Below are 24,995 nucleotides of genomic sequence, written 5' to 3' on the forward strand. Positions count from 1 at the left end.
AGGCACTTCCTTCAGCCATGCCCTGTGCGCTGTGGGCACAGGGCATTAATTGCAATTATCCTATGACTGAAAAGCCCAGATGGCGAGGCCTTTGATCCTGACCAATAAGCTACTACCTTTAGAACTGGAAAAAGGGTATATTTCCTTAGTCAGCAAATAAATGCTTAAAAGAACAAAACTTTGCACCTTCAGCAATATTAATATTTATGCCAATCATGAAGTTATATTCAATGTCATAAAACAGTGTTGTTTGTGATGTCGTCAGGGCATATACCAAATAATCAAACAGACATATGTGATAGGATGAATGGTTGCAATAAGTTTAACCTCTAGGAATATCTCGACTAGCATTTCAACCCATCATGCAATCTTGAGCCTCCTCTAATGGGAACAGTCCAGCTCGAACTGCCAGGCAGGTCCTCCCTTAACAAGAACACAAACAACCCATGTCTGGTTTTGCTGTGATTGGTACCTATAAGTCAGGTGTAGCTTGATTCCAGTGGCTCACTGATCATGGTACCTACATCTGGGCATACACATACCACTTAAGGCAGTAAATAAAACACGAAAAAGATGATAGGAGGAATTCTTTCAATAAGTCTGACCACTGGCAAATGCTCAGGTTACCATTTCAACCCATCGTTCTAGGCTTCCTCAGAGGTAAATGCCCCCTTCCTATGATCACAAGTCAAAGATAAAAAATGCTGAAGGGCCTCACCACTTTTGACACAAGACCTTGGTGGGCACACAATATCTATCCAACTATGATAATTTATGGTTGTTATAGACATAGTAGTTACAGCATATTGAGAAATCTATCTACAAAATGAGTATTGCTTGCTAGAGGTACATACCTGACACCAGCAGAAGTCAAACAGTGTTAGAAACAAAGAAGTGTGTGCTATTTTACTGGAAGTGATGCTCAACTTCCAAACCATTGAAAACTCCATCTAGCTGGTCAGTGGTAAGGCAGACGCAAAAGTCTCTCAGGAAGCCAATATTTGACTTTCTAATTTCTCTGGGATTAAATGTTGACAGTATGTATGACTTGTTTTGAAACTCCTTTGGTTACATCTACGTGTGGCGTGCCAAAGAGGTCATTGTCCTTGAATCACCAGTTTAATATGCAGTTACAGAAAAACAACTTAAAAGGATGGGGGAATAAATGTAAGACTGTTTGATGACTATGTTTAGGACCTGAAGCACTGGCATTACATGGCAAACCCTTAACACAAATAAGGTGGAAAATATGATTGTATTCTCAGACAAAGTCGTCAAGAGTTGATCAGAGGACTTCAGAATGTTCCCTATTGATGGATGACGGATTATGACCTTTTGAAATTTTTAAATCTCGGGAATTGGACAACATCAGGGGCTCCCCATGGAACATCAAATAAGTAAATGGGATAAAGAAATGTAGAAATTGTGTAGACTTTTTTAGTAGGCTTCGGCTACTGATATATAAGAGGTACCGAAAATTGGATCGATATATGATAGTGGATATCTAAAGTTTTTGGACATCTGAAAATTACTGCTTAATAAAACTGCAAGAGAGACAAAAAAATGGTTCCTGGGGAGTAGTGATTCCTAGCAGGAACCCTGTTTTGCTTACTTTGTGGAAACAATCCTCAAGGCTGCAACTATGGCCTGTGAGCTTGGGGTGAGCTTCACAGCTAGGAGTTTGATGTCTAATCGAAGATTCTATTGAGTGGCCAGTGGGTATGATACCAGAATATCGTAATCACTGACAGAATATTGTGCCCTGCAATAATTTACAAATATCTAGCTGCATAATTAACAGTAGAATATGTACTAATATTTTTGCTAATGATGGTTCTAAAATACAACTGATACAAAAGCAGCAGATCCCTCTCAATGGCAGAGTTGAAATGCTGAAAAATCTCCCCATGCAGCTTTGGCTGGATCAGGGCCTAATGCCAGTTAGAAACAAACTAATACAACTTATGTTTAAGTACGTCAGGTATCTGTCCTCATTGGACCAAACAGTGCTGCAGACGAACCATGGGAAGTGCATGTCCTTTTGAGGGCAGCCATTAACACTCTCGTGCTATGTAAAGTTCCTTGTGCCACATAGTTGTGCGTGTGAATGGATGAGAATAGATTTGCAGGGCTAATAAAAATAGATCTACTAACAAAAACGTTTGAAACAGTGTAAAACGAAACAGGTGAACATAGCCAGGGGTCAGGAATTGGGGTATTCCAGAGAGTCTACTTCAGGGGAGTTAGCAGAGCCAAACTAAAGATGAAGGACAAAGGACAAAGGAGTCCATAAAGGTCATTCCAGTAGAGCATGGAACTGAATCCTGTGTTAAGTACAAGAGGATGGGGTATTTGGATTTTGGTTCCGTAAACAGTTGATAGCATGTTGTGTGGACTTGAAAGGAAAAGTGGAGGGAGCAGGACTGGGCATCGAAGCAGAAGATGGTGTTTGAAGGAAGGAGTGGGGCAGCAAATTGAGCCACAAAATGGCAGCCAGCTGAACTGAGTAGAGCAAGGAATCGAGACACCATTGTGCTGTCCAGACAAGGTATTAAGGCATGCACTCAGGCTTCAAGGCATTGATTGTAAAAGCGAATCCGGAAACTGAGCCGGGGAGGAAAACTGATTTTCACAGGAGTGTTTTCTGGAAACATTTTTATTACAGTCTTTTCACCTTTTTCTACAGATGTATAAGTTTGAGTAATATGTATAAATATAAGTATGCATTACTTTATTGGTATCTGTGAACAGAAAGCTTTCTGAGAATAGAAAGAAACAGAGACCTGGGCCGGGGAGGTCAACGAAAAAGAGCTTTGTATATAACAAATAACGTCATCTTGCATTAACAGTATTCCTTTGACTGAGACCAAAATACATTTTCTGCAGTGGTATTTTGGTTTCACACAAATTCAGACCTTCACATTGTTTGATGATTTGTTTCCTGTTCAAAAAGGTCTTTTCGGGACTGTGAATACTGTGACTTCCTAAGGATGTGCATTCCCAAAGAACATCCCTTCATCATTGACTAACACTTAGGGCCTGATATAGAGTTTGGCAGAGGGGGTTACTCCGTCACAAACATGATGGATATCTAGTCCTACGTATTACGATCCCATAATAGCTTATGGCGATCATAATTCACAAAATGGGAAATCTGTCACGTTTGTGCAGCCTGATTTAGATATTGGCGGATAAGTTACTCCATTACAACGGTGATGGATATCTCGTTCCCCGAAATCTAAATCCCATTATATCCTATGGGATTTAGATTTCGTCGGATGGGATATCTGTCACTGTTGTGATGTAGTAACTCATCCACCAACATCTAAATCAGGCCCATAGTTTTCAATAAGTGAAGTGTTGGCAAGAAGAATATGGAATTTATACAGTCTGCGTTTAGTATTTTTCTTAGGTTCTCATAACAAAATCATGGGCTTGCTGTATCAGAAGTTTTAATCCATTCTGAGTCTGTGGAGAAATATATTGACACATAATGGCCCAGGTTTTCAGTGGCATTAAAGGGCCTCTTTATTTGGGGTTGACAGTTTCTGAATTGTTGAAAACTGCTGTTGGCTTCATGTGGCCAGCATCAGGGTTAATGATTCTCAGAGGATGGGTATGGTTTACACATCTACAGACTGTTCTGTCACCGAGCTGATACTTATATGAACGTCTGTATATGATGCTTGATGTGTGGTGGTGTTTACAGGCGAAGAACACCTGATCTAATTTATGCGCACCGCAACCGAGACTTATTTTTTTATTCCGAAACAGAGCAAGAGAGAGAAGTGGAGATAAGGGAGAAATTATAAGAAAGAGAGGGGTAGGAACATGATGACAAAAGAATGAAGCACAGGTGAAAAATAATCTGCAAGAGTGAGAGATGGGAAGTGAGGGTTGGTTGAAGAAAGAGGCATGCATGCGATGATGTCAACAGTAGGAAGCATTAGAATTCAGCAGTCCCTGCATCAGACTCCTTAGACAATATTCGGTCCCTTTCACTTATCTTTTGAAAAAGCCATCAGCCTTGGGCCATATACCATTGATGGTGGCTCAATGCCCCTGAGTTACAGGCACTGACGTGAGTTCTTGGCACTTTTAATTCATATTTGTGTGGCTGGGTGTGTGAACCTTGCCATGACAAGGAATTCTGAATAACTCCAATTTAACACATCCTCAAGTTTTAAAATCTGTCTAAATTTACACCTGTGCACATTATCCTTAAATATAGATCAAAAGAACAGGTATCCACCGTCCCTAATTTTGAAGTTTTTTTTTTTTTTTCCCACAAGAGTTTATGTTTTTAATCAACCAAAGGAAGCACATAGGGCCAGATGTACCAAAGGGGTTTTCCCATTCTGTGTCAATGGGACAATGTGTTCGTACATATGGCCCATAGTTCCATAAAAATACAGGGGGTGATGGATGAAGGCCCAACAAACCTACATATGCGCCCCACTGACACCTGTCTCCATGTTTGTAGCCGTTATGAGTTTATCCTCTGACATAAGTGAACTTTAAAAAAAAAATTATTATCGAAATTTATTACTGAGTAGAGCCATCCAGAAAGGAGTATTTTGATGTATCTCCTTTCCGAGTAGCGTCCTTCGCCTGCTGCAGTGCAGTGATAAAACTGCCATCAAGCCTCGTTGTGCCGCAGGTTACTGAATGAGTCCCACTAACGGTATATTCTCGGACCGGTGCTCTTTGTTAATCTGCTTGGATCTCTTCTATTTTAATTTGGCCCTTACTGAAATACAAGTGAGATAACTCAGTAGGGGAATAAAACCAATATCACATCAACATCAATTCCATGAGCTGTAGGAAAACCACTGTCTGGATTTGGCATTTACTAAAATAAGACCCTTTGCAGACAAGAAAAACAAAGGCCGGATGTGTAATCCGCTCCTCCGGTTTAGAGCTGGAGGTACAATTATCCCTCGTTGTATATACATTTCCACTGCTTTTAACTGCATTGGTTAGGAATATCAATTACGGAAAATATCCTGTCTGAAAATAGTTGTTTTTCCACACTGAAAAAAGTTCAACTCTGATTTGATCTTCAAAAGAGGTAAAGGCATGACTGTAGAAAACTGGCTCTTTATATGATATATAAAAATGAGATATATCATGCAGAGTCCAGGGATTCCCTTACTAGCGGACAGGGGCTTGCTCTAGCAATCTCAAGGTGCTCTTTTAGGGGGGTAGTGTGGTCGAGCAGCTTTAGGCTTCTCAGAGAGGAGTGTTAGACATCTGCAAATACACACACTGTCAATAAATGAGACACATGACTCGAGAAGGAGCTTCACACCAATTTACCAAAATAACAAGTATCTTTATATATGCTTTGGCACCAGAATCATTACGATCAGGTAAGTACATTTTGCAAGAAAAATCTTTCCAATTTTGGAAAGTCAACATTGCAATTTTTGGAAGCTGCAGTGTTATCCTTGGAGGGAAAAATAAGACACCAAAACAGGTACAATACAGCGACTTACAAGGTCAGTCTCCTGGACCTTAGGAAAGTAGTGGGCAAGGGTCAGGAACACATCAACAGGTCACACCTGGCGGCACTGGGGCGGCCCTGTGGAGAGGTGTAGTACTGCGTTGGGTGCTAAATGTTGCTCTATGGAAATCAGTCTGGTTGAAAAGATGCTGCAGGTGAGGACTGGAGATCCAGTCGGAAGGAACCAACAAGGGGGTTTCAATCTTGAGATTTCCAACAATGAGGGGACACCTTCAGTCCTCTTCTCCACGGGCCAGGGGCGACGGGTGCAGAGGTGCCCTGGGGTATCAGGTTTTCTTCACTGGAGCACTTGTGGTTGAGGGGGCCTGCGGGCAGAGACTGTAGGCAACGCCAGTGAGTCCATAGTGGGCAAGTCCAAGGTGGACTTTGTCTCTGGAGGACTCGGGGATCACGTTGGCACTGTTGGTCCACTTCAACTCAGGCTAGGCGGCACAAGTGCAGTGGGGCTTTCAGGTGTCCTGTTTTCTGTGGTCCGGAGTTCTCTCAATTGTCTTGGGGGGCCTGCAAGATTCCTGGGTGTTTGTGGGAGGCAGAGAGGCCTCCCAGGCTTTTCTTGCTGTCCCAGTGCCAAATGGGCCCTGGGGCGGGGTGGGGGAGGAGAGGTCGGCATCTCTCCTGTGAGTGAAGCCAGATCTGCATACCAAGGGTTGGTGGGTTTCTTTGAAGCCCCCAGCCTGGGAATGCAGAATTGCAAGTCATTCTGCTGAGATGTGTGTGTAAACACCTCTCTCCAGAGCAGGCCTGCCACCCTGAGAGCAAAGGCTCTCACCCCTGTGGGGTCAGACCCATGTCTGTTGGTGGCAGGCTTGCTAAAACTGGTCAATTCACACACGGGTAAATAGTAGCTTTTCAGGGGGCTCCTCTAAGGTGCCCTCTGGATGTCTGTACTAATAAGTCAATCACTGGCATCTGTGAGGGTTGATTATTATGAGGTGTTTGATACTATTCTCAGTGAAGCCATCATGTAGCTGGGGAACTCATATTGACCAGTGGCCAGCACATGTACTTAAAACTGGCTTTCCTGTTCACTCACTATGTCTATGAATCGACAAAGACATAGCACGGACATATCTGCTCGTGCAGATATGTCCTCACATATAATATAATGCATCCTGCCTTAGGGCTGCAAGGCCTGCTGTAGGGGTGAGTTACATTTATTGCATGCAGTGTTAGCGAACATGTCACACAGGCTGTGAGCTATGTCCAGTTTTCACTTTTAACAGCATCAAACCATGCAGTCTGCAATGGGTGAGGGGTCCCTGAGGGTGGCACTGAGGGTGGCACAATACACGCTGCAGCTTTTGGAGTTCCTCTTTGGTACCCAGGCCCTAGGTACCAGGGGTACTATTTACAAGGGACTTACAGTGGGGCCAAAAGTATTGCCAATTGGGAAACAATTGCATAGTTTTAAGGAAAGAGATCTGGCACTGGGGACCTAGTTAGCAGGAACCTAGTGCACTTTCAGTCAAAATTGCATCGAATACCAGGTAAAAAGTGGGGGTGACTCAGTGCTTAATTTGAGCCAGTGGTTTCTGGTGCAGGGCACCAGCACTTATTTTTGAGTGCCGGCATTTATTTTTCTGCCTCAAGCATTTACTGCGAGCAAGAGACACATATGGGAAAGACAGAGGAAGAGAAAAACGAAAAAGCATCCCTCAGGGAGAAAGCTGCAAGAGGCACTGAAGAGGCAGGAGGGAGTCATTATAATTGGATTAAAGGGGCCCGAGATAGTTTCAGGATTACCCTGCCTCAGTATTCCGAGTTTGCATGTTTAATCGTAGCAGCAGCATGTTTCAGAAGAGAGCTCTGGACACTGGCATGTTTTTATATACAAATTAAGCACTGGGGTGACCATGTAAAAAAAGGGGCACTTTCGTACGATGACCAGATTCCAATACAATGGAGTCAATTTGGGGGTCACCAAAAACATCAGGTATTGACACAACAAAGGGTGTTTCACTGTCCAGACATCATTCCTGTACATGGTCATTTTTTTTTTTTTTTTTAACTATGCCAATAGTTGTTTAGCTGCTGGAAATAATGAAGTCAGTATAAAATCATATTACAAAAACATTATTTTCCTTGTACCCCGATTGAGATTGCATTTTGATTATATGAAACTAAGAATTTGTTCGGTTCATTTTAATTTCCTTATTTTAGTCTTTTCTTGTACTTCACCAATACATTTGTTTTACCTTCTTTTGTTAGCTGAATTCTGTTTTTTGTTGGCAGCATTATTTTTGCTTGTCTTGTTTTGCTCTCTCACTCTTTCTACATGGCTCCTCTTTTTGTGGATGATAAGTACGGTGAGTTACACCTCCTTCTAATGCTGCCCTCATCACCACCATCTCATGATGAATCCCAACACACCTTATACGAATCTTTATCAGTAGGATAGCCACCACAACAAATATTCTCCTATAGTAAAGAGAAAATACATTCTTGTTTGTTGGATGAGTATTTATAACAAACCCATTTTCCAGTGCCACCTTCCAATCACACACACTAAAGTGGGATTTACTGCATTCCTCAGAAGATAGTGATGTCCTTGAGGGAACCAGCTCAAGTACTTCTAATCCATTATTGGATCACCCTTTTTAATGCAGAGGTCAAAGAGGAGGGAGGGAGGAGGACAGAGGGGTAAAAAGGGAGAAAGAAAGAAAAAAACTAAAGGAAGGAAGGAAGAAAGAAAGAAAGAAAGAAAGAAAGAAAGAAAGAAAGAAAGAAAGAAAGAAAGAAAGAAAGAAAGAAAGAAAGAAAGAAAGATAGAAAGAAAGAAGTTCGCTTTCCAGGGTAACAACAGATGCACAACATAATTTATTGGCGGTAAACGCCTCTGTGGTGCTGGGTAGGAGACAATGGGGTATTAACATATCTGATTTTGGTGATGAGGAAACCTGAGTGAAACTGACTCCCAGTGAAAAAGGATACTTTGTGCCCTACTGAGATAAAAAGAGAATCACAGCCAGGAATCATTGCTGTGTGAGAGAGGCCCAGAAAGCTACACCAAGAAATTGACCAATCCAGATGCAAGGAAAGATGTGAAAATTCAGCTGTTTCCTGGAAGCGAGAAACTTATAGGCCAGCTATTTCCTCTTAGTGTAAAAGAACAATATTGCTCATCATGTAAAACACTAGGGGTGGGAGGAATATTATGTTCTGCCCTTGGAATTGGCAGAATTTTGGCAACTCCATGGTACTCTTGTAACATTGGTATACAGCCAAATTCTGGCAATCACTACATGGCTGAATTTATTCTTGAATGTGGCTCCAGAATGGTAAATTGGTGAGTGTGAGTGAGATTTGGCATCCCGAAGTGCAATTTCTGGACACTAAGAGGACATCCGGCAAGATTTTTCTAACATGTGTGGTTTGCAAGCATTTGCAATCGTTCATAGTCAGAAGGCTGTTGCGCAAGTCATATATTAAATGAAGCGGCAGCAAAATCAACTCGAGCAGCTGCGCCCTCTGGTGCACTGCGTGTTGCTGGTTGTACTGATTTTTAAGTGTGGACCTTGCTACCAATGCTAAATCACACCAGGAGCAGTGGGACGTGCCGATTTCCGCCCGTTGACAAAACTCCATGTAATCCTGCAGAGTATTTATCTAACTTAGTAGAATTCCACAAGTACCATACACCCCTACAAAACACTCCCCTCATTTTCCACTTTAAAATACAGAAAAACAAATATTAACAGATCATGTACTTTAAAAAAAAGAGCCTTCATGATTAATTAGCTGTGAACAGAAAGGGGTTATTCCTGCTTGAGACCAAACTACCCAGATACTCTTAATCTCACTCTAAAGAGGCAATTTTATTTGCATTCTTTATTCATGTTAAGAAGTCATTTGAACCATTTTCTTAGGATTCCCTCTGGGACATGTTGGGTAGGTTGTCAATAAGTTTATGTGGTAGAATGATTGCTAGCTGAGAGTTGTTGAGGTTGGTATCTTGTGAGGTAAATGCCTTGGATGTTGCTTATGCCTACTGTTTTGATTTGTTTGTGTGAAACTTCCTGCAATCTTTTAAGCGAAGAACCAGGTGTGGGCCATTTCATTAGAAGGTAATTACAGCAAATTAGTATTATGTACAGACTGTTGATTTTTCACAGCATTTTGCAAAGGAATGTTCTACATTTCTATGTATTCTAAATGAATTTTCAGTTGTGGGAGGATATAAGATCAACGTGTGCTAAAATTTAATCTATGAGGTGGCCCCAGGAAAAAAGATGGTTCCTGACGCTATTAAAGGTACAAGCAAATTTAGATATTTTGTGATTGTGGTATGAGAAAAGTTAGAGCATTTTGTTTTAGAGAACGTCAATGTTCTATTACTCTCTCCAATATGTCATGTGTGGTATATGGTAATGCTCATATTTCTTTCTAGGAAAACAGAATTATTTGAAACAATGTTTCTACCTGAGGATCAATGGTTAATGGTTTTCTTTGGGCTACAGAACTGAGTGAGTGGCATGACACTCACTATTGTGTTGAAAAAAGATGAAAAATATTGGTGTTTCTCGGCTGCAAGCAGATGTTTAGCCAGTTCCACCCCCAAAGAGGGAGTTCATAGTGCATCGCTGAATATAGATACTATTTCAATACCCTTCATAGATTATCCTACAGAAACAATGTTGTTAGTGATATTGACACACTTTTTTTCTTAGGAAATCTGATTTCATTTGAGGAGTTGTAGTGCTAAATGAAGTGGAAAACATTGTATGTTTCTAAATATTTATAAAAATAATTGCAGAGGGAAACTATGAGCTTCTTTTTTCCTCTATTAGGTCATTTTTGAAAACGACCTAATAGAGGTAAATGTAAAGGAAATATTTTTTAGACCTAGACAACCTCTGCTAGGATTCTGATAAGAAAGGACCAAAAGATTTGTAAAAAATGGGTCAGAAAGGAAAAAACAATTTTAAATGTATGTTGTGTGCATGCTTACGGGTGAGAGAGTGCTTATGTGAAAGAGTGTGTGTATGAGTGAATATGTGCTTGTGTAAACGTTTATGTGTGAGTGAAAGTAAAGAAGAAATAGCGTGTGATGTCACTTCTGCAACCCCTGGCATTTTGTTGAATTGATACGTCAAGTTCTAAATCAGGCCCTAAGCAGGCCACAATTGTTGCAAGTTTTGTGTTAATGACACACTGGAAAAACACTTATCCAAAAATAGCAATGGAACAGTGGAATCTGATAAATGTTGTATGTCTGAGGACACACTGTCTGCTTAGTTAAGATATTAGATAATTGACTAGAAGAGTCTGCAAGGCTTTAATTTCTGCAGAAGATTATGTCAAATATTTGTAGGTTTGTGAATTGATGTTCTAAACAAGGATGGTTGAGATAATATTTTTGTAAGATGACTTCACTGGCATGATTGCTGCACTACTTGCTGGTGAATTCAGCTTAATCACATTTTGAATTCAATTTATAGATTTTAAAACTTAAAAATAATATTAATGATACGTGTCAAATTTAGAATGGGCTAGCTATTATATTGTGATAAGTTGATCAGGAGTTGTTATTTATCAAATATACTATATTATATTATATTATATTATATTATATTATATTATATTATATTATATTATATTATATTATATTATATTATTTATAAAGCGCATGGCTACCAATAGGCTTCCCAGCGCTAGAGGACTACGGACCAGTACAGACAGAGAGAGAGTACCCTACACCTAAAACAACCAAGTTTTTAGGGACTTCCGGAAGTTACATTCATTGGTTGTCATACGCAAGCCAGTGGGAATAGAGTTCCATAGCTTGGCCCCTTGGTATGCAAGAGTGGCACCTCCCCATTCAGAGTATTGTATTCCTTGATTAGGGTTTCTGAATCATATAATAGGATAAGTGTATGTATAAATGTACATATGCATCTTTAAGGATTTCAGACATGCGTCCATACAGGAAGGTTAAGTTTAAGTGAATATGGGTGCCTGGAGATGGGTTACTGGAGAGATGGTCAGGGTAACAACATGATAGCATCAGATGTACAGAACAACTGGTAGGATGAAGTTGGTGGAAGAAGAAATGTTCAGTTTGGTTAACGATTGGGAGTAAGATGAATGCATTTTCTCTCCGAAATATTTTGTTTTATACAAGTGCATTTGAAGTTGCTTTATTTTTTGCTGGGTACACTAGGCCATATTTTCGCCAAAGTGCTTCAACGCCTTGTCACATAAGTGCTATATAAATGGAATTGCAATTGCAAATGCTTCCATGAAGAACTAGTTTTTTGAGACATTAAGATTTGTTTGCTTAGGTTGGGCAAAGAAAATAAAGTTAATTTGAGGGTTTAGTATCTTATGAATGAGTTTGGACATTTGTCCCTTTTTCACATTCAAGAGAAATATAATTTGACAAATCGGTTCTTAAAAAGTTAATGACTGATGTGAAATGAGGAATGAGAGGAGCCAGAAAAGTACAACTTAACATTTAACAAACCAGATTTTGCTCTAATTATATATGCATAACATATTGTCAATTTAACATCATTAGCAGAGTTTCACACTATGCCTGGGTGCTTCATCTTTTCTTACAGTCAAATAAAAATGGCTTCTAGATGTTATCTCATGGTGAAATTACCTTGAGATAAGCAAATGTTCGAGCCTTATTATCCCACATCATCTGTTTCCCTTCTGATTCATTGTGATTGTGTTTTCAGGTTCGAGATGGTGCAAGTGAAACAAGTCCATTGTTCGGGAAATACTGCAACAGTACAATTCCTGCCTCTATCACTTCAAGTTCCAACAATCTATGGGTCAGATTTAAGTCTGACACTTCTGTAACAAAAGCCAGATTCAGGGCAATCTATCAAATTGGTAAGCAACATCATCAACATACTTATGGCTGTTCTGTTGTTATGGCAGCATTATTCTTTTTGTATAAATGATGATTTAGTTATAACATTAACCCCCTCATCAGTTGTTATGCATCTTTCAGTCTGTCCAGCTAATTCAATTCACTAATCATCAAATCATAATAACCATGGAAAGCATTCACGGTAGAGAACCAAAGACTACGGGGCCTCACGGGTGAGCTGGCCTCCAGATAGAACCTGTTATACAAAAAAAACAATCTGAGTGTTTTTTTTTTCTCTAATCTATCACTTTATGCAAAGTATTCATGTTATACCAGCCTACCCCTAGACATACACAAAAATGTGACACTATGGGGGTCATTCCGACCCCGGCGGTCATTGACCGCAGGGGCCGGGGTCGGCGGGAGCACCGCCAACAGGCTGGCGGTGCCCCGCAGGGCATTCTGACCGCAGCGGTTTGGCCGCGGTCAGAACAGGAAAACCGCCGGTCTCCCGCCGGTTTTCTGCTGCCCTGAGGAATCCCCCATGGCGGCGCAGCAAGGGATTCCGACCCCCTCACCGCCATCCTGTTCCTGGCGGTTCCGACCGCCAGGAACAGGATGGCGGTGAGGGGTGTCGTGGGGCCCCTGGGGGCCTCTGCAGTGCCCATGCCAATGGCATGGGCACTGCAGGGGCCCCCGTAAGCGGGCCCCACTTTGAATTTCAGTGTCTGCATAGCAGACACTGAAATTCGCGACGGGTGCTACTGCACCCGTCGCACCCTTCCCACTCCGCCGGCTCCATTCGGAGCCGGCTTCCTCGTGGGAAGGGGTTTCCCGCTGGGCTGGCGGCCGGCCTTCTGGCGGTCGCCCGCCAGCCCAGCGGGAAACACAGAATGGCCGCTGCGGTCTTTAGACCGCGGTGCGGTCATTCGGCGGTTCCCGCCAGGCGGTTACCCCCTATGTCCTCACACACCACCAGGTGTCATGCTTCATCATAGGACTCCTCAGGCTGTTCAAAAACCTGGTTTAAGGAAGAACAGGCCTACACCCTGAAATCTGGGAGACACTTATTACTGAATATGGATATGTGACAGTCTAGCATTTATACTCTATGGTGTGCCACTTTGTATTAAAAACTAAACGTGGGGAATAGGGCATCTAGTACCCCAGCTACAGTGAACGTCAACATGTTTCTGCCTAGTGGCTCAACAGAATCCACAGCATTCGCCAGGACAGACATTGGATCCTCTGGTAGCATATATACCTTACAATGCCACTGTGTCATCACCCTACATTCCTAGGTCCCTAGGTACCCTAATTCAGGGTCATCTGGGCCCCATGGAGGGAGGGCTCATGAACCCCTATTTAGTCACAAATACACCAAGGTGCATTCCTCACCGGCCACCTAATTATACTGGCTCCTTCCTCCTGATGATCATCGGCCAATAGGTGGATAGGTACTCTATCACATACATGAAAGTATCCTGTGTGCCTTATTACTAGTGCATTTTGGTGTTTTACTGTGCCTATTAAGAAACAATTATTGTTCTTGGGCTCAAGTCACAATAAATGTAATTGAAAATTTACTCTGTGAATTTCCAACTAGGTTTGGAGTAAGTTTTTGGCAATCGTGAAATCCACAAGGTATTCCATAACTAACTACCCTTGGCAATCTGCAACAGTAATAGAGTCCCTGGATTATTTATGGAATTCTTTTGTGAATCTTTTTCTACTCACATGTTTTACCACATATATGTAAATATATGCAAGTTACGTGTTGAAGTGCAACTTCTTTGCACTTATACCTTTTTTTTTCTTCACAAGGATAATTTTCCCTTTGAAGAAATGGCTTCCACCAACCCCCTAAGTACAAATTTACTTTTGTGTTCGGGGTGGGAAATTGCCTACAAATGATTGTAAACACCCTCAAACTTGTGAGTTTGCAGATTTTTACCTAGTTTAGCAGATGGTCCCATTAAAATATGCACATCCTCACCTATTTGAAGAGGCTTACTGCCAGGAAATGGTAAACCACATTTGTATAATACTAAAACTGAGTAAATAACAATGCGGGTGAAGATTCATATTTTCTGAATACAAACCTTATCTTTAAAAAAGTATCAAAAATTGAGGTATTTGTGCACCTATTGTGGTTTAGGAGTGGAAATAGCTTTGTGAATTGTGCCCTAAAAGACTAAATCAGATCCTTAATCAATGAGTCCCAGCACTTGCGCTGCCTGATGAGATAGATGATTCCTTATCCCCCGGAAGATATTCAGTAGAAGTAGGAACCAGCATAACCTCCAGTCTCAGTGGTAAAACCCACCTCTCCCTTAATCCCTTGATCTTTACTTTCTTCAGAATGCTGAAACTTTGTGGTAGTTATGATACGACTCTAACATGATATCAACCAGAGGTCTAGTTCTCTGCAAATTCCAGTACCACCAACACACACTGCCTCAACCACTAAATGCAAACAAAGTGCAAACAAAAATATGGTTTAAGTTTGCTAGGGGTACTAGAGGCCTAGCAGTCTCAATGAAAGCAGCAACCCTTAGTACAGAACATATTAAAAACAAAAGAAATGACAGCAGTGCTTCAGATGGATGCACGTAAGTGCAGGTACTATGTACCCTAGATAGAATACTTGTTTCCTAAAGAAAAGTGCCTGTACTCTCTTACTATAACAATGCATCTCTGCTGAGAAGTGGTGGCACAGTACTTATCAGAGGCAATACGTGCAGGTACTCAGCGCCTCAGAGAATCTGCCCATCCAAAGCACTATTTTACAGTGTTTGATGCCCCACAGACACCTGTCCTTTTAAATCTCAATTGCATCATGGAGGTACCCCTGCATTTAATCTTCAGTTTTCATCTTGCAGAATTGACAATTACATCTTGCCACTTTGCTGCATAACTGGCCTGATATGTTACTCTGCTAGTACATTCTCTTGTAGCAGCCTGATTTTAGAGTGCTGTGTACTTTCATACTAACATTAAATATGGTTCAGTATAGGGGCAAGAGAATGAGTATTGATGATTTACTAATACCAAGTGGCTTGTTCAATGTCATTGGCATAGCCTGGCTGTCTTGAACCCTTATACAACCAAAAGAAAATGGACCCAGGTTCGATATTAAATCGATATGTAATCGGGGAGCAGTGGGTCATTCACTTTCCTGAAGGTTTGGATCACTGCACTTGCTGCACTAATGAGAGCTGGGCCCCTGCTTATGTGTCCCTGTCATCCCTATTCCACCTATTCTTCCTTATCTTCTTTTTATCTCCATGCCTTTCTCATCTCCATCCTTCGACTAACATTCTCCTCCTTATCTCATCTGTCTCTCTCTCTCTTCCTCCTCTTCTATCTCTCACTCTTCCTCCTTCTCTCCCTGAGTCGTAATTTCTGGCCCCTTTTTTCCTCTTGCCAAACTGACATGCACACTTAGAAATTTACACCCGGGTGAAGACAAATTGCAGGCTCCCACTCCCTCCATGAGTAGCATTTCAGCCCACTCAGGCCAATTTTGGCGCTTCTTTCATGCTAAAAGCATGAAAGAAGCATCTGGATTGGGTGGGGAGGGGAGGAAGGCAGAAGCACCAAGGTGGCGGGAGCGGCTGTGAAGAGGTGGCACAGCAGGTAAGTATTCTTTTTTATAAATTATTTGCCCCCGCTCCTTGCGCTGCCCCACCAGCCCTTCCTACCAGCAGTCGCCCCTGTTTCCTGCACTTCTTTAATTTGAAGTGACCATCCACACTTTACATCAGAGGTTCAATAGTTTTAATGGAGGTGCATAGGCACTCTTCAATATCAAAGAGGCACTTTTGTACTGTGAGTACCATTGCTTCTAAATTCCTTGTCTGGGAATACCCACTGCATGTGAAGGCCGTGAAAAAAATCTACATTCTTTAGGTAACGCACAGATCATGTTTGGCTAGACTTTTGTGAATTTGGCCCTTTGTCATCATAGGTCCTCACTTAAAGAATCATTTCCCATTTATTCTTATTTTGGTACTCCTGTTCCGAAAGGTTTAGTGCTCTCCTACAAGCTAGGGTGCTAGGTTGCAACAGTAAGCAAATTTATTTGTACTGAATATTGTACACTGAATATTGAGTTACAAGAATGTTGTAACCAAAACAACAAGGACCAAAATATCGAGGAGGTAAGTGCATATAGATATGTTTAGATTTACTATTCTGAACTCCTTATTTATATAAGTTAAAGATATTTTTTCAAGGTACAAATACGTGGAGTTAAGTAAAGAAAATCTATACTTACCCATATAAACTTACCACAATATTTGTGTAACTCATTATTCAATACACACAATTCTGTACCTTCACTGTAAACATAAAATTGCCTTCATGCATACCAGGCACAGAATTATGAAGTTTGAATATACTGTTTATTTAATGAGGCGATTGTAAAGGTTGGCTGTTCCAAACCCTTCTTTGGATGTCAATTGAGCAAAATTCCCGGGGTAGCAGAAGTGGCATCATACACCTTTCAGTATACAATGACATCGCCTGATTAACTCCTTGTCCCACTTCCCCAAGCTTCTAAGTAGCTTCATATTTGCTACTGAGTAGTCATCCAGTGATCCACCACACACTACACAAATATACATATTTCATTAGTCTCACCTTCCCAGCTTTGTTAGTTGTTGGGTGTTTTAGAAATAAGATGTCATTCACCACGAACTGCACAAATTAGGTATTATTAAGTATTGTCTCAACATAGTGCAAAGTCCCACTGATTAACAAGAAAATATTACTAATTGTTGTGTGTTTATGTTTCAGCCTGTGGGGGTGTGCAATCCGGAGAGGGGGTAATTCGCTCCCCTTACTACCCCAATGCTTACCCCCATGGTAAGACCTGTGAGTGGATCATTAGCCAGCCTGAAGGAGAAGTCGTCCGCCTCAGCTTCACTGGTTTCAGCATGGGGAACCTCACTGACTGCAGCTCTGGATATGTAGAGGTACTGCTGGGATCACAACATCTTGTATCATTCTATACATTTATGTGGAACACATACTTTGTATTTAATTATGATTATCATAGAAAAAGAAAAAAACAATGCACAGCCATGTGAATATAATATGAATAAGTTCATGGGGACATACAAATCTGTCATGATTTGTTTTCTGTTACTTGATTGGGTCTGCTGGAGCATTTTCATCCTTTGTAGGAATCAGTGCTTATCGAGATGGATGGATCTTTGGACCAAGTTAGTGGTGTGGTAGAACCGGTAACACAATTTTAATACAAACCCAATTAATTTAAACACCATGACCAGTATCACCATGGAAGGAAAACTCCATTCAAAAATGAATTTAAGGAGTTTTACTACAAACAAACTTAAAGTCATGTAGACTATTCACAGTACCAAATTGTAAAGATACATAATCACAAAGGTTTGTCCAAGGCAACAAAATTACTTCAGGTGTACTAACATTAACAAAACCAAGCATTCAAGAATGACAAAAAAATATTTTACAAAGTCTGTGATACAGAAATAATGCATTGCCCAGAGTTAACAATCATCAGTCAATTTAATGTAGCAGAGTCATAATTTAGGCTGGGCAATGAAAACCCTACAGTTAACCATATCAGAGTAATGCATGTGTGGGGCAAACACATGCGGGTTAAAAAAAAGAAAAAGAAAAAAGGGACATCTCAAGGGGCAAAGTAGAGAGGAAGATACCTCTCCAAGTAGCTCAGCATTCAGGGACTCTTCATCAGCAAAGCATCTGCAATCATCTGGACAGCATCTGTGATTTGAGTGAAGTCCAACTCGGCACTCTCATATCAAAAGTCACAAAACATTCTGATTTGCCAAAGGTATCAGTCCATTTCACGTTAAAAGGACATCATCCAATAATGAGCGATCACACAACTCCAAGTTCAAACATATGCATTCTTTCTCAAGCTTTCCATGAGAATATCTTCCATCTGTGTGACTGCACACAAGTTTGAAGCAATTGTATACAATGTCAGTCCATGTTCCTCAATGTTCCACTCCCAAGGGCAATAATATACGTTATCTCTATGTCTCAATAATGGGGTTTGTTACCAAACTTTAGTTTTCTCATGAGAACATAACCTAAAAGAAAGTTCACATAAGGAAATAAGTCATAACATGATCACAAAAATCCAAGTTCTAAAGGCCTTACTTATGCTAATGCAAAAAATCATGACATTACTTTCAATTAATACGTTGTAATAAAACACACGTAATATGCAAATTTATGAATTCAGCATTAATAACACTTCATTAATATGAATAATATATTTCATTTTAAACAAAAAAGCTTTGTTAATGCATTTCATTAAGTAAAACAGAGAAGCGCATTTTTCCAATTTTGCATGCATGTTAAATTCATTATTCATTAGAAATCCAATATCGTTTCAATATGTACTGTTAGTCTAGAATCTAAATTACATTAAAATATCAATGTAATCCTTCTAACATGTAATTTAATTCAAATGCCACCTACGTCAAACTCTCCAATACAAACAAATGCACATTTAAATTGTGTGTCAGTGCAGCGTCTATATTTTACTATAAATTCTTTCATTAAGATGAGATATAAACTGTCACATTTTAATGACCCTTGTGATACGAGGAACTCTACTACAATTTAGACTACATCAGTAAATTCCCAAAAAATCATTTACAATTGGCGACAAACCATATAAATATAAATATAGGAGTAACATAATAACAAGCGCAACTAACAAGAAGTAGCAAATAAGGAAACGCAAACTATTGCTAAATGGGGACCAGTCATGCCATCAAAGGCCCCTTATTCTCATCTATCTTTAGCTGTCCCTTCCCTTTGTCTGGTGAAGTGGTACCAGAGCCAGCCACATAATCGTGTTACTTGCCATGGGATTTTCTACAGTGACCAAACTTGGTAGAGTTGGATGAGCGCTAGCAGAGGTTTTGGCATGCAAAGGCTGTTTTAAGGTCCACTAGCACTCCTAGAAGATGGTGCAATTGTGGATTCTGGCGGAGGCAATCTCTGGCAGATTCATTCAACAATTTGGTTGTAAATGCTAACTCTCTGTCTTCAGTGCTTAATCTGTCTTGATGGTTGCAGGCGGTGAGCACTGGCAGTAATCTTTTCAGGGACCAGAGCATATTTTTCAAAATCAGAGTAAGAGAGCGTAAGGCATGTATGGGAGATAATAAGGAGAAAGTGCAAGTTAAGGAAACAGGGACAAAGAGAAAACAAATATGAAAAAGAAGAGGCAGGAGTGAGCTAAAGAAACAGGTTGTGTAGAATGGTGGACAAAGGAGACATGAGGTGAATCAAATGTTGTAGCCTTCGTATTCAGCAACTCAGATCATTGGTTAGTAAGCTAGTACTGAAATATTATGGACCTTAGACTGATTTTGTTTTTAAATAAACATTGAATATGCTGTTAGGAAGCAAAACATTGTAAATGTGTTTTTAAAGGGTAAAGACCAGAGGCCAAGAGTCATATGTGGTGAAGATGTGCTAGGGCGCACAAATGGTCAAGGTGTTTTTTTAATCACGAAAGAGGGCCATCATTTTGATTGAAGGGAATTTGATTGTGAGGCATGATTCAGTATTGAGGGGTTTAAGCAATGTGAATGCAATAACAAAATTCTGAGGATGTCGCATAGGTCATGCATTGGTTTGTTGTCTGGAGCATGTTATGTCCTCAAGGGACAGAGGGTTTACTTGTAACAATAATAAATTGAACAAGTTAAGGATCATATTTAGGTCTTGCCTTAAGGCAGCGTTCAGCTTTTAGCTGTCATTTGTTGAAAGACCTATTGTGTACTATACCAAAATTTACAGTGTCCTTTGGCCTGGCCACCTGCTTACCAGTGGTTGGCTTTCTTGTCAGTCTCATTAACTTGCTTTTTATTTCATGTCGCTCCTAGCTCTTCTTGCATACTTCCATCCCCTTGAGCCCAACTTCTTTACCATCTTTTTAATTTGATTTCTTGTACTCTTCCATGCTCACACGATATTTATTTTTCTTTCAGCACTCCAGGAGAGTGCTATGTTTTCATGCTCTCACAATTATGTGCTTCATTTCCACCTCAAATACTCATCCAAATGTGCTCCATATTGCTCCCTCCTCCTCTCACCCCATCACATCCATTGGTTCCAACAGCCAATTTTTTCTGCTGCTTTTTATGTTTTTCTTTCCTCCCTCTGCTTCAAGCTACTTTGTTGCTAACCTGTACACTCCTTCTTGCCCCTGTGGCCTAGACATTTCACCCACATGCTCCCTCAACTTGGTCTCCTATTGCTCCCCCACACCTCTCATGGAGGTTCTTGACATTAAGTAGGTCGGTTGGTAATTTACAAGGTATTTTATCTTAGTGATGCCTGTTGCCACTATATTTTTGTGAAATGTTGCGGTATTTAATAGAAGTCCTGCGGTATATAACAATGACTAGTCATTATGTGATTGGTTAATGACTGCCTTCACAAAAATTAAAGGCAGCCATGTTGTTTTTAGGTACAGTTTGCCTGTGTTCTATGTTTTGCCCTTAGATGTAGGTATTTGGTTTGATATTTTCCCCCTACCTATTACCACTTTATCATTGTTTCTCTAAATGTATCAAAGTGGTAATAGGTAGAGAAAAATATATATAAGTTTCAAAATATTTTAAAAAATATATACATAGTACCACAGTACTGCCTCTGGAATACTGAGGTGCCAAAAAATTGGGACAATATATAACTAAGTACTTTCAAAATTATTACTTTAACACTACTTACACTATTTACACATACTACCAACAATTGCCATTTACCCTAAATAATCTAATTTCCTGCCACATAACATCTACATCCGTTAACACACTTTCATGTCTTTTTCAATTACCACACTCCACTATACATCCCTACACTCCATACCTCTGCAGTCTCACCACTCCACTCTACGCTATTACACTGTACTCCACTTCACTATATGCAACTCCACTTTACTCTAAACCGTTATACTCCATGCCACTCTACCCCACTTCACTCTATGGCAGTCTACTCTACGCCACTCCACTCTACGCCACTCCACTCTATGCCAATCAACTCTACACTGCTACACTCTACCCTACTACACTGTACGCTATTGCACTCTATACCACTCCATTTTATGACACTCTAGTGTCTGCCAATACAATCTACACCCTTCCACTCTATGCTATTCCAATGTATGCTATTCCACGGTACATGTTCCACTCTACAACAGTATATTCTATGCTGTTCCATTCTATGCCACTCCACCGTACGCCACTTCAGTGTGTACTACTGCACTATACACCACTCCACTGTGTGCTACTCCACTCTATGCCACTCCACATTATGGCCATCCACTGTATGCTGGTACCCTGTACCTCACTCCATTCCACAGCACTATACTCTAGGCCACTCTACTCTGCGCCAATCCATTGTACCATACTACACTCTATGCTATTCCACTATACAACACTTGAGTCTACCCCATACTACTCTATGCTATTCCACTATATGCCACTCCTCTCTGTCACTACACTGTATGACAGTAACACTCAACATTATTCCAGTATACAGCAATCCACTGTATGCTACTGCACTCTATGCCACTCCACTTTGTCACTCTACTATACCATGTTCCTCTGTACGCCACTCCACTTTAACACACTTCGGGGCACACCACTGCACTGTACACCACTCCACTGTACGCTATTCTACTGTATGCTGCTCAATTGTTCGACACTCAAGTCTACGCCACTCCACTGTATGCTAGTATACTATAAGCCAATACACTCTATGCTATTCCACTATATGCAACTTCTCTGTACAAAACTCCACTTTGTCATTCCACTCTATGTCACTCCAATGTATGCCACTCCACTCTATGCAGATGCACTCTATGCCACACCACTCTACCCCACTAAGCTCTATGTCACTCCACTCAATGCCACTCTACTCTATGCCGCTCTACTCTATGCCACTCCACTGTGTCCCACTCCACTGTATGCCACTCCTTTCTATGGCACTCTGTCTATGGCACTCAACTCTATGCGACTCCAATCCATGGCACTCCACTGTACGCTACTCTACTGTATGCCAATCAACTCTACCCTATTCCACTGTATGACACTCCATTCTATGCCCCTCTAGTGTACACTATTCCACTATAAGCCACTCTACTTTACATCACTACACCGTACACCAGTAACACTCATCTTTATTCCGCTCCACAATACTCAATGGGATGCATCTCCACTGTATGCCTCTCCACTCTACACCACTACACTCTACAATACTACACTGTACCCTATTCCACTGTACACCATTCTACTCTATGCCGCTCCACTCTATGCCATGCTACTCAGTCGATGACATTACACTACACTGTACCTTAATCCAATGTTCGCCACTCCACTCGATGCCCTTCACTCTACCCTACTCCACTGTACTCTATTACACTGTACTACACTACACTCTATGCTTCTCCACACTTCACCACTCCACTCTACGCTATTTTAACTGTAAGCCACTCCACTCTACCCGAATCCAGTGTATGCTATTTTACCATATACCACTTCAATATTTGCATCTCCACTTTACGTAACTCAACTCTATGCTATTCCAATGTATGCCACTACTCTGTCTCACTCCACTCAATGCCACTCCACTCTGTGCCACTCCACTTGGTTCGGTTCATAAACTTTATTTGGCATATTCATTAGCCATTAAAGTACATAAATAAAACATTAAAATCAATCAAATCCTTAAAATCATTCTTATACACAGAAATATAAAACGTTCATAAGGATAAATAATTCAAATATTCCTAAAATGACTAATCAAATCCATGTGTGGCATACCAATTCTGTGCACAGTTACGTGGTAATACATGATACGTTTCCTCACATAAATAGCTTTTAAAATATAAAGTGCAACATTATCACACAGAAAATGGTAATTTAAAGCAAATAGAAACTTCTTAGCAGCTTGATGGGTTCTGATATTATGGGCAACGAGGAGGGGTTTAAGATAGAAAGGCCTGTAATGGACATAATATTTACAGAACAGCATAAAGTGCATTGTGCTTTGTTTACTACACCCATCACCTGGGCATGGAACCATGTCGGATGGACAGAACCTCATCTTAGGGAACGTCACTAAATGGTGCACAATTCCCAATCTAAATCTTATCAAATCAAAGCGGAGCTCCATATTAGTAACACAAAATTAATAACTTTTACAGTCTTCCTCTGGGGTAAAAGACATATAAACACCAACTGTCGATTTAATAATTTCTGCACCCCTCCTATGTTCTATCCTACACTGCAGAGAGGATTCTTAAATGTTTTTTTAGAGAGAGAAAGCACTTGTAAGATAGCTTAAACAAGGTATTAAAAGAAGAATCGATATAGGCTAACCAAGGAATCCGTAAAACATTATCCAATGTTAAACAATCTTGAATGATCTGCTTAGTAAAATTTGTTCCCTCTTTTGCCCAAATATTACACTAAAGTAACAAACGTCTTGTTAGAAGCGCATCCTTGAGTAACTGTAATCCTACCTCCTGAGTATTTATCAATGTAGATCACAAAAAAGTATGCTCAACAAGATCAAAAGCACTGCTTAGGTCTACAGAACAAAGATACAAAGGCCCTGTTTTTGCCCTTGTATAATTCCCAATCGGAAAGTCCAGGTTTACACACTGCTCAATAGTACCCAAGCCCTTTCTAAAGCCAATTTGCGCAGGGGATAGAATATTATGCTCCTGTGTCTACTCTTCCAGCCTTGACAACAAAATTCTGCTTAATACCTTAACAGAGGAGTCCAAAGGTGAAATTGGGCAGTCGTTTTTGGGATCCGATTTGTCCCCTTTTTTTTTAATGGGGATACTTATGGAAGAGCCCCATGAAGATGGAATCTCACCAACAGCTGCAGTATTAAACACCCTTGTAAGGATAGGTCCCCATAAGTTAGTGGCTGATTCAAATACATCTACCAGCATCCCATCAAGGCCCAGAGCCCTACCCCCAGAGCCATCATGGAGAGCTAGAAGTACCTTAATAGAAATTTTCAGGTAGATGGGGTTCCTATTCCTCAGCTACTCATCCCCAACTAAGCTACCGATCCTACTATTTCACTTCAAAACTTCAGAGAAATTATCCACCCACACAGAACAGGGTACAAAAGTCCCAATCTCAGGGGACGCTCATCAGTCAAATAAGGGCAATTAACTGTCTCCCAAAACAACTTATTTCATTCATATTTGCAGCCAAAGCCAATATGGCCAGACATCCTCCTGGAGAGCTTTCTTCCTTATCTTCAAAGCCTCCCTGTAGTTATCATGGAGTAGAATTCGATGTGCTCTATCTGGTGGAAATAAACGTTTTCAGCCCAACCAGTGCACAGCTTTATTCTTCAAACTCTAGGGGGCTCGAGCTGGCCTGGATTCAGAGGTGGGACGTTATCCAATAGACTACATATGGACAACAGTCTGGGAGGAAATTGATTGTAACTAACTCACCCAGGGAAGGTAATGCATTAGTATTGACAGAATTTCTTGTACGGGACTTGGGCGGAAGGCCCAAATTTGATAGTGAGCTTGGGCACTCAGTAGTCATAGCTGGAAATTGTTGCTGATGGTTCAAA

General features: G+C 40.7%; 1 protein-coding gene across 1 annotated transcript in view; it reads left to right on the forward strand.

The window, feature by feature from the left end:
- CUBN (cubilin) overlaps window positions 1-24,995 on the forward strand; it is a 1,111,275-nt gene that overhangs the window by 174,785 nt on the left and 911,495 nt on the right. Inside the window, exons 18-19 of the mRNA XM_069211549.1 lie at window positions 12,211-12,367; window positions 17,148-17,326. Of these exons, the coding sequence (XP_069067650.1) occupies window positions 12,211-12,367; window positions 17,148-17,326 (336 nt within the window). The remainder of the gene's footprint in view (window positions 1-12,210; window positions 12,368-17,147; window positions 17,327-24,995) is intronic.

The sequence above is a fragment of the Pleurodeles waltl genome, chromosome 10 (genome assembly GCF_031143425.1).
Source record: "Pleurodeles waltl isolate 20211129_DDA chromosome 10, aPleWal1.hap1.20221129, whole genome shotgun sequence".
Taxonomy (NCBI): Eukaryota; Metazoa; Chordata; class Amphibia; order Caudata; family Salamandridae; genus Pleurodeles; species Pleurodeles waltl.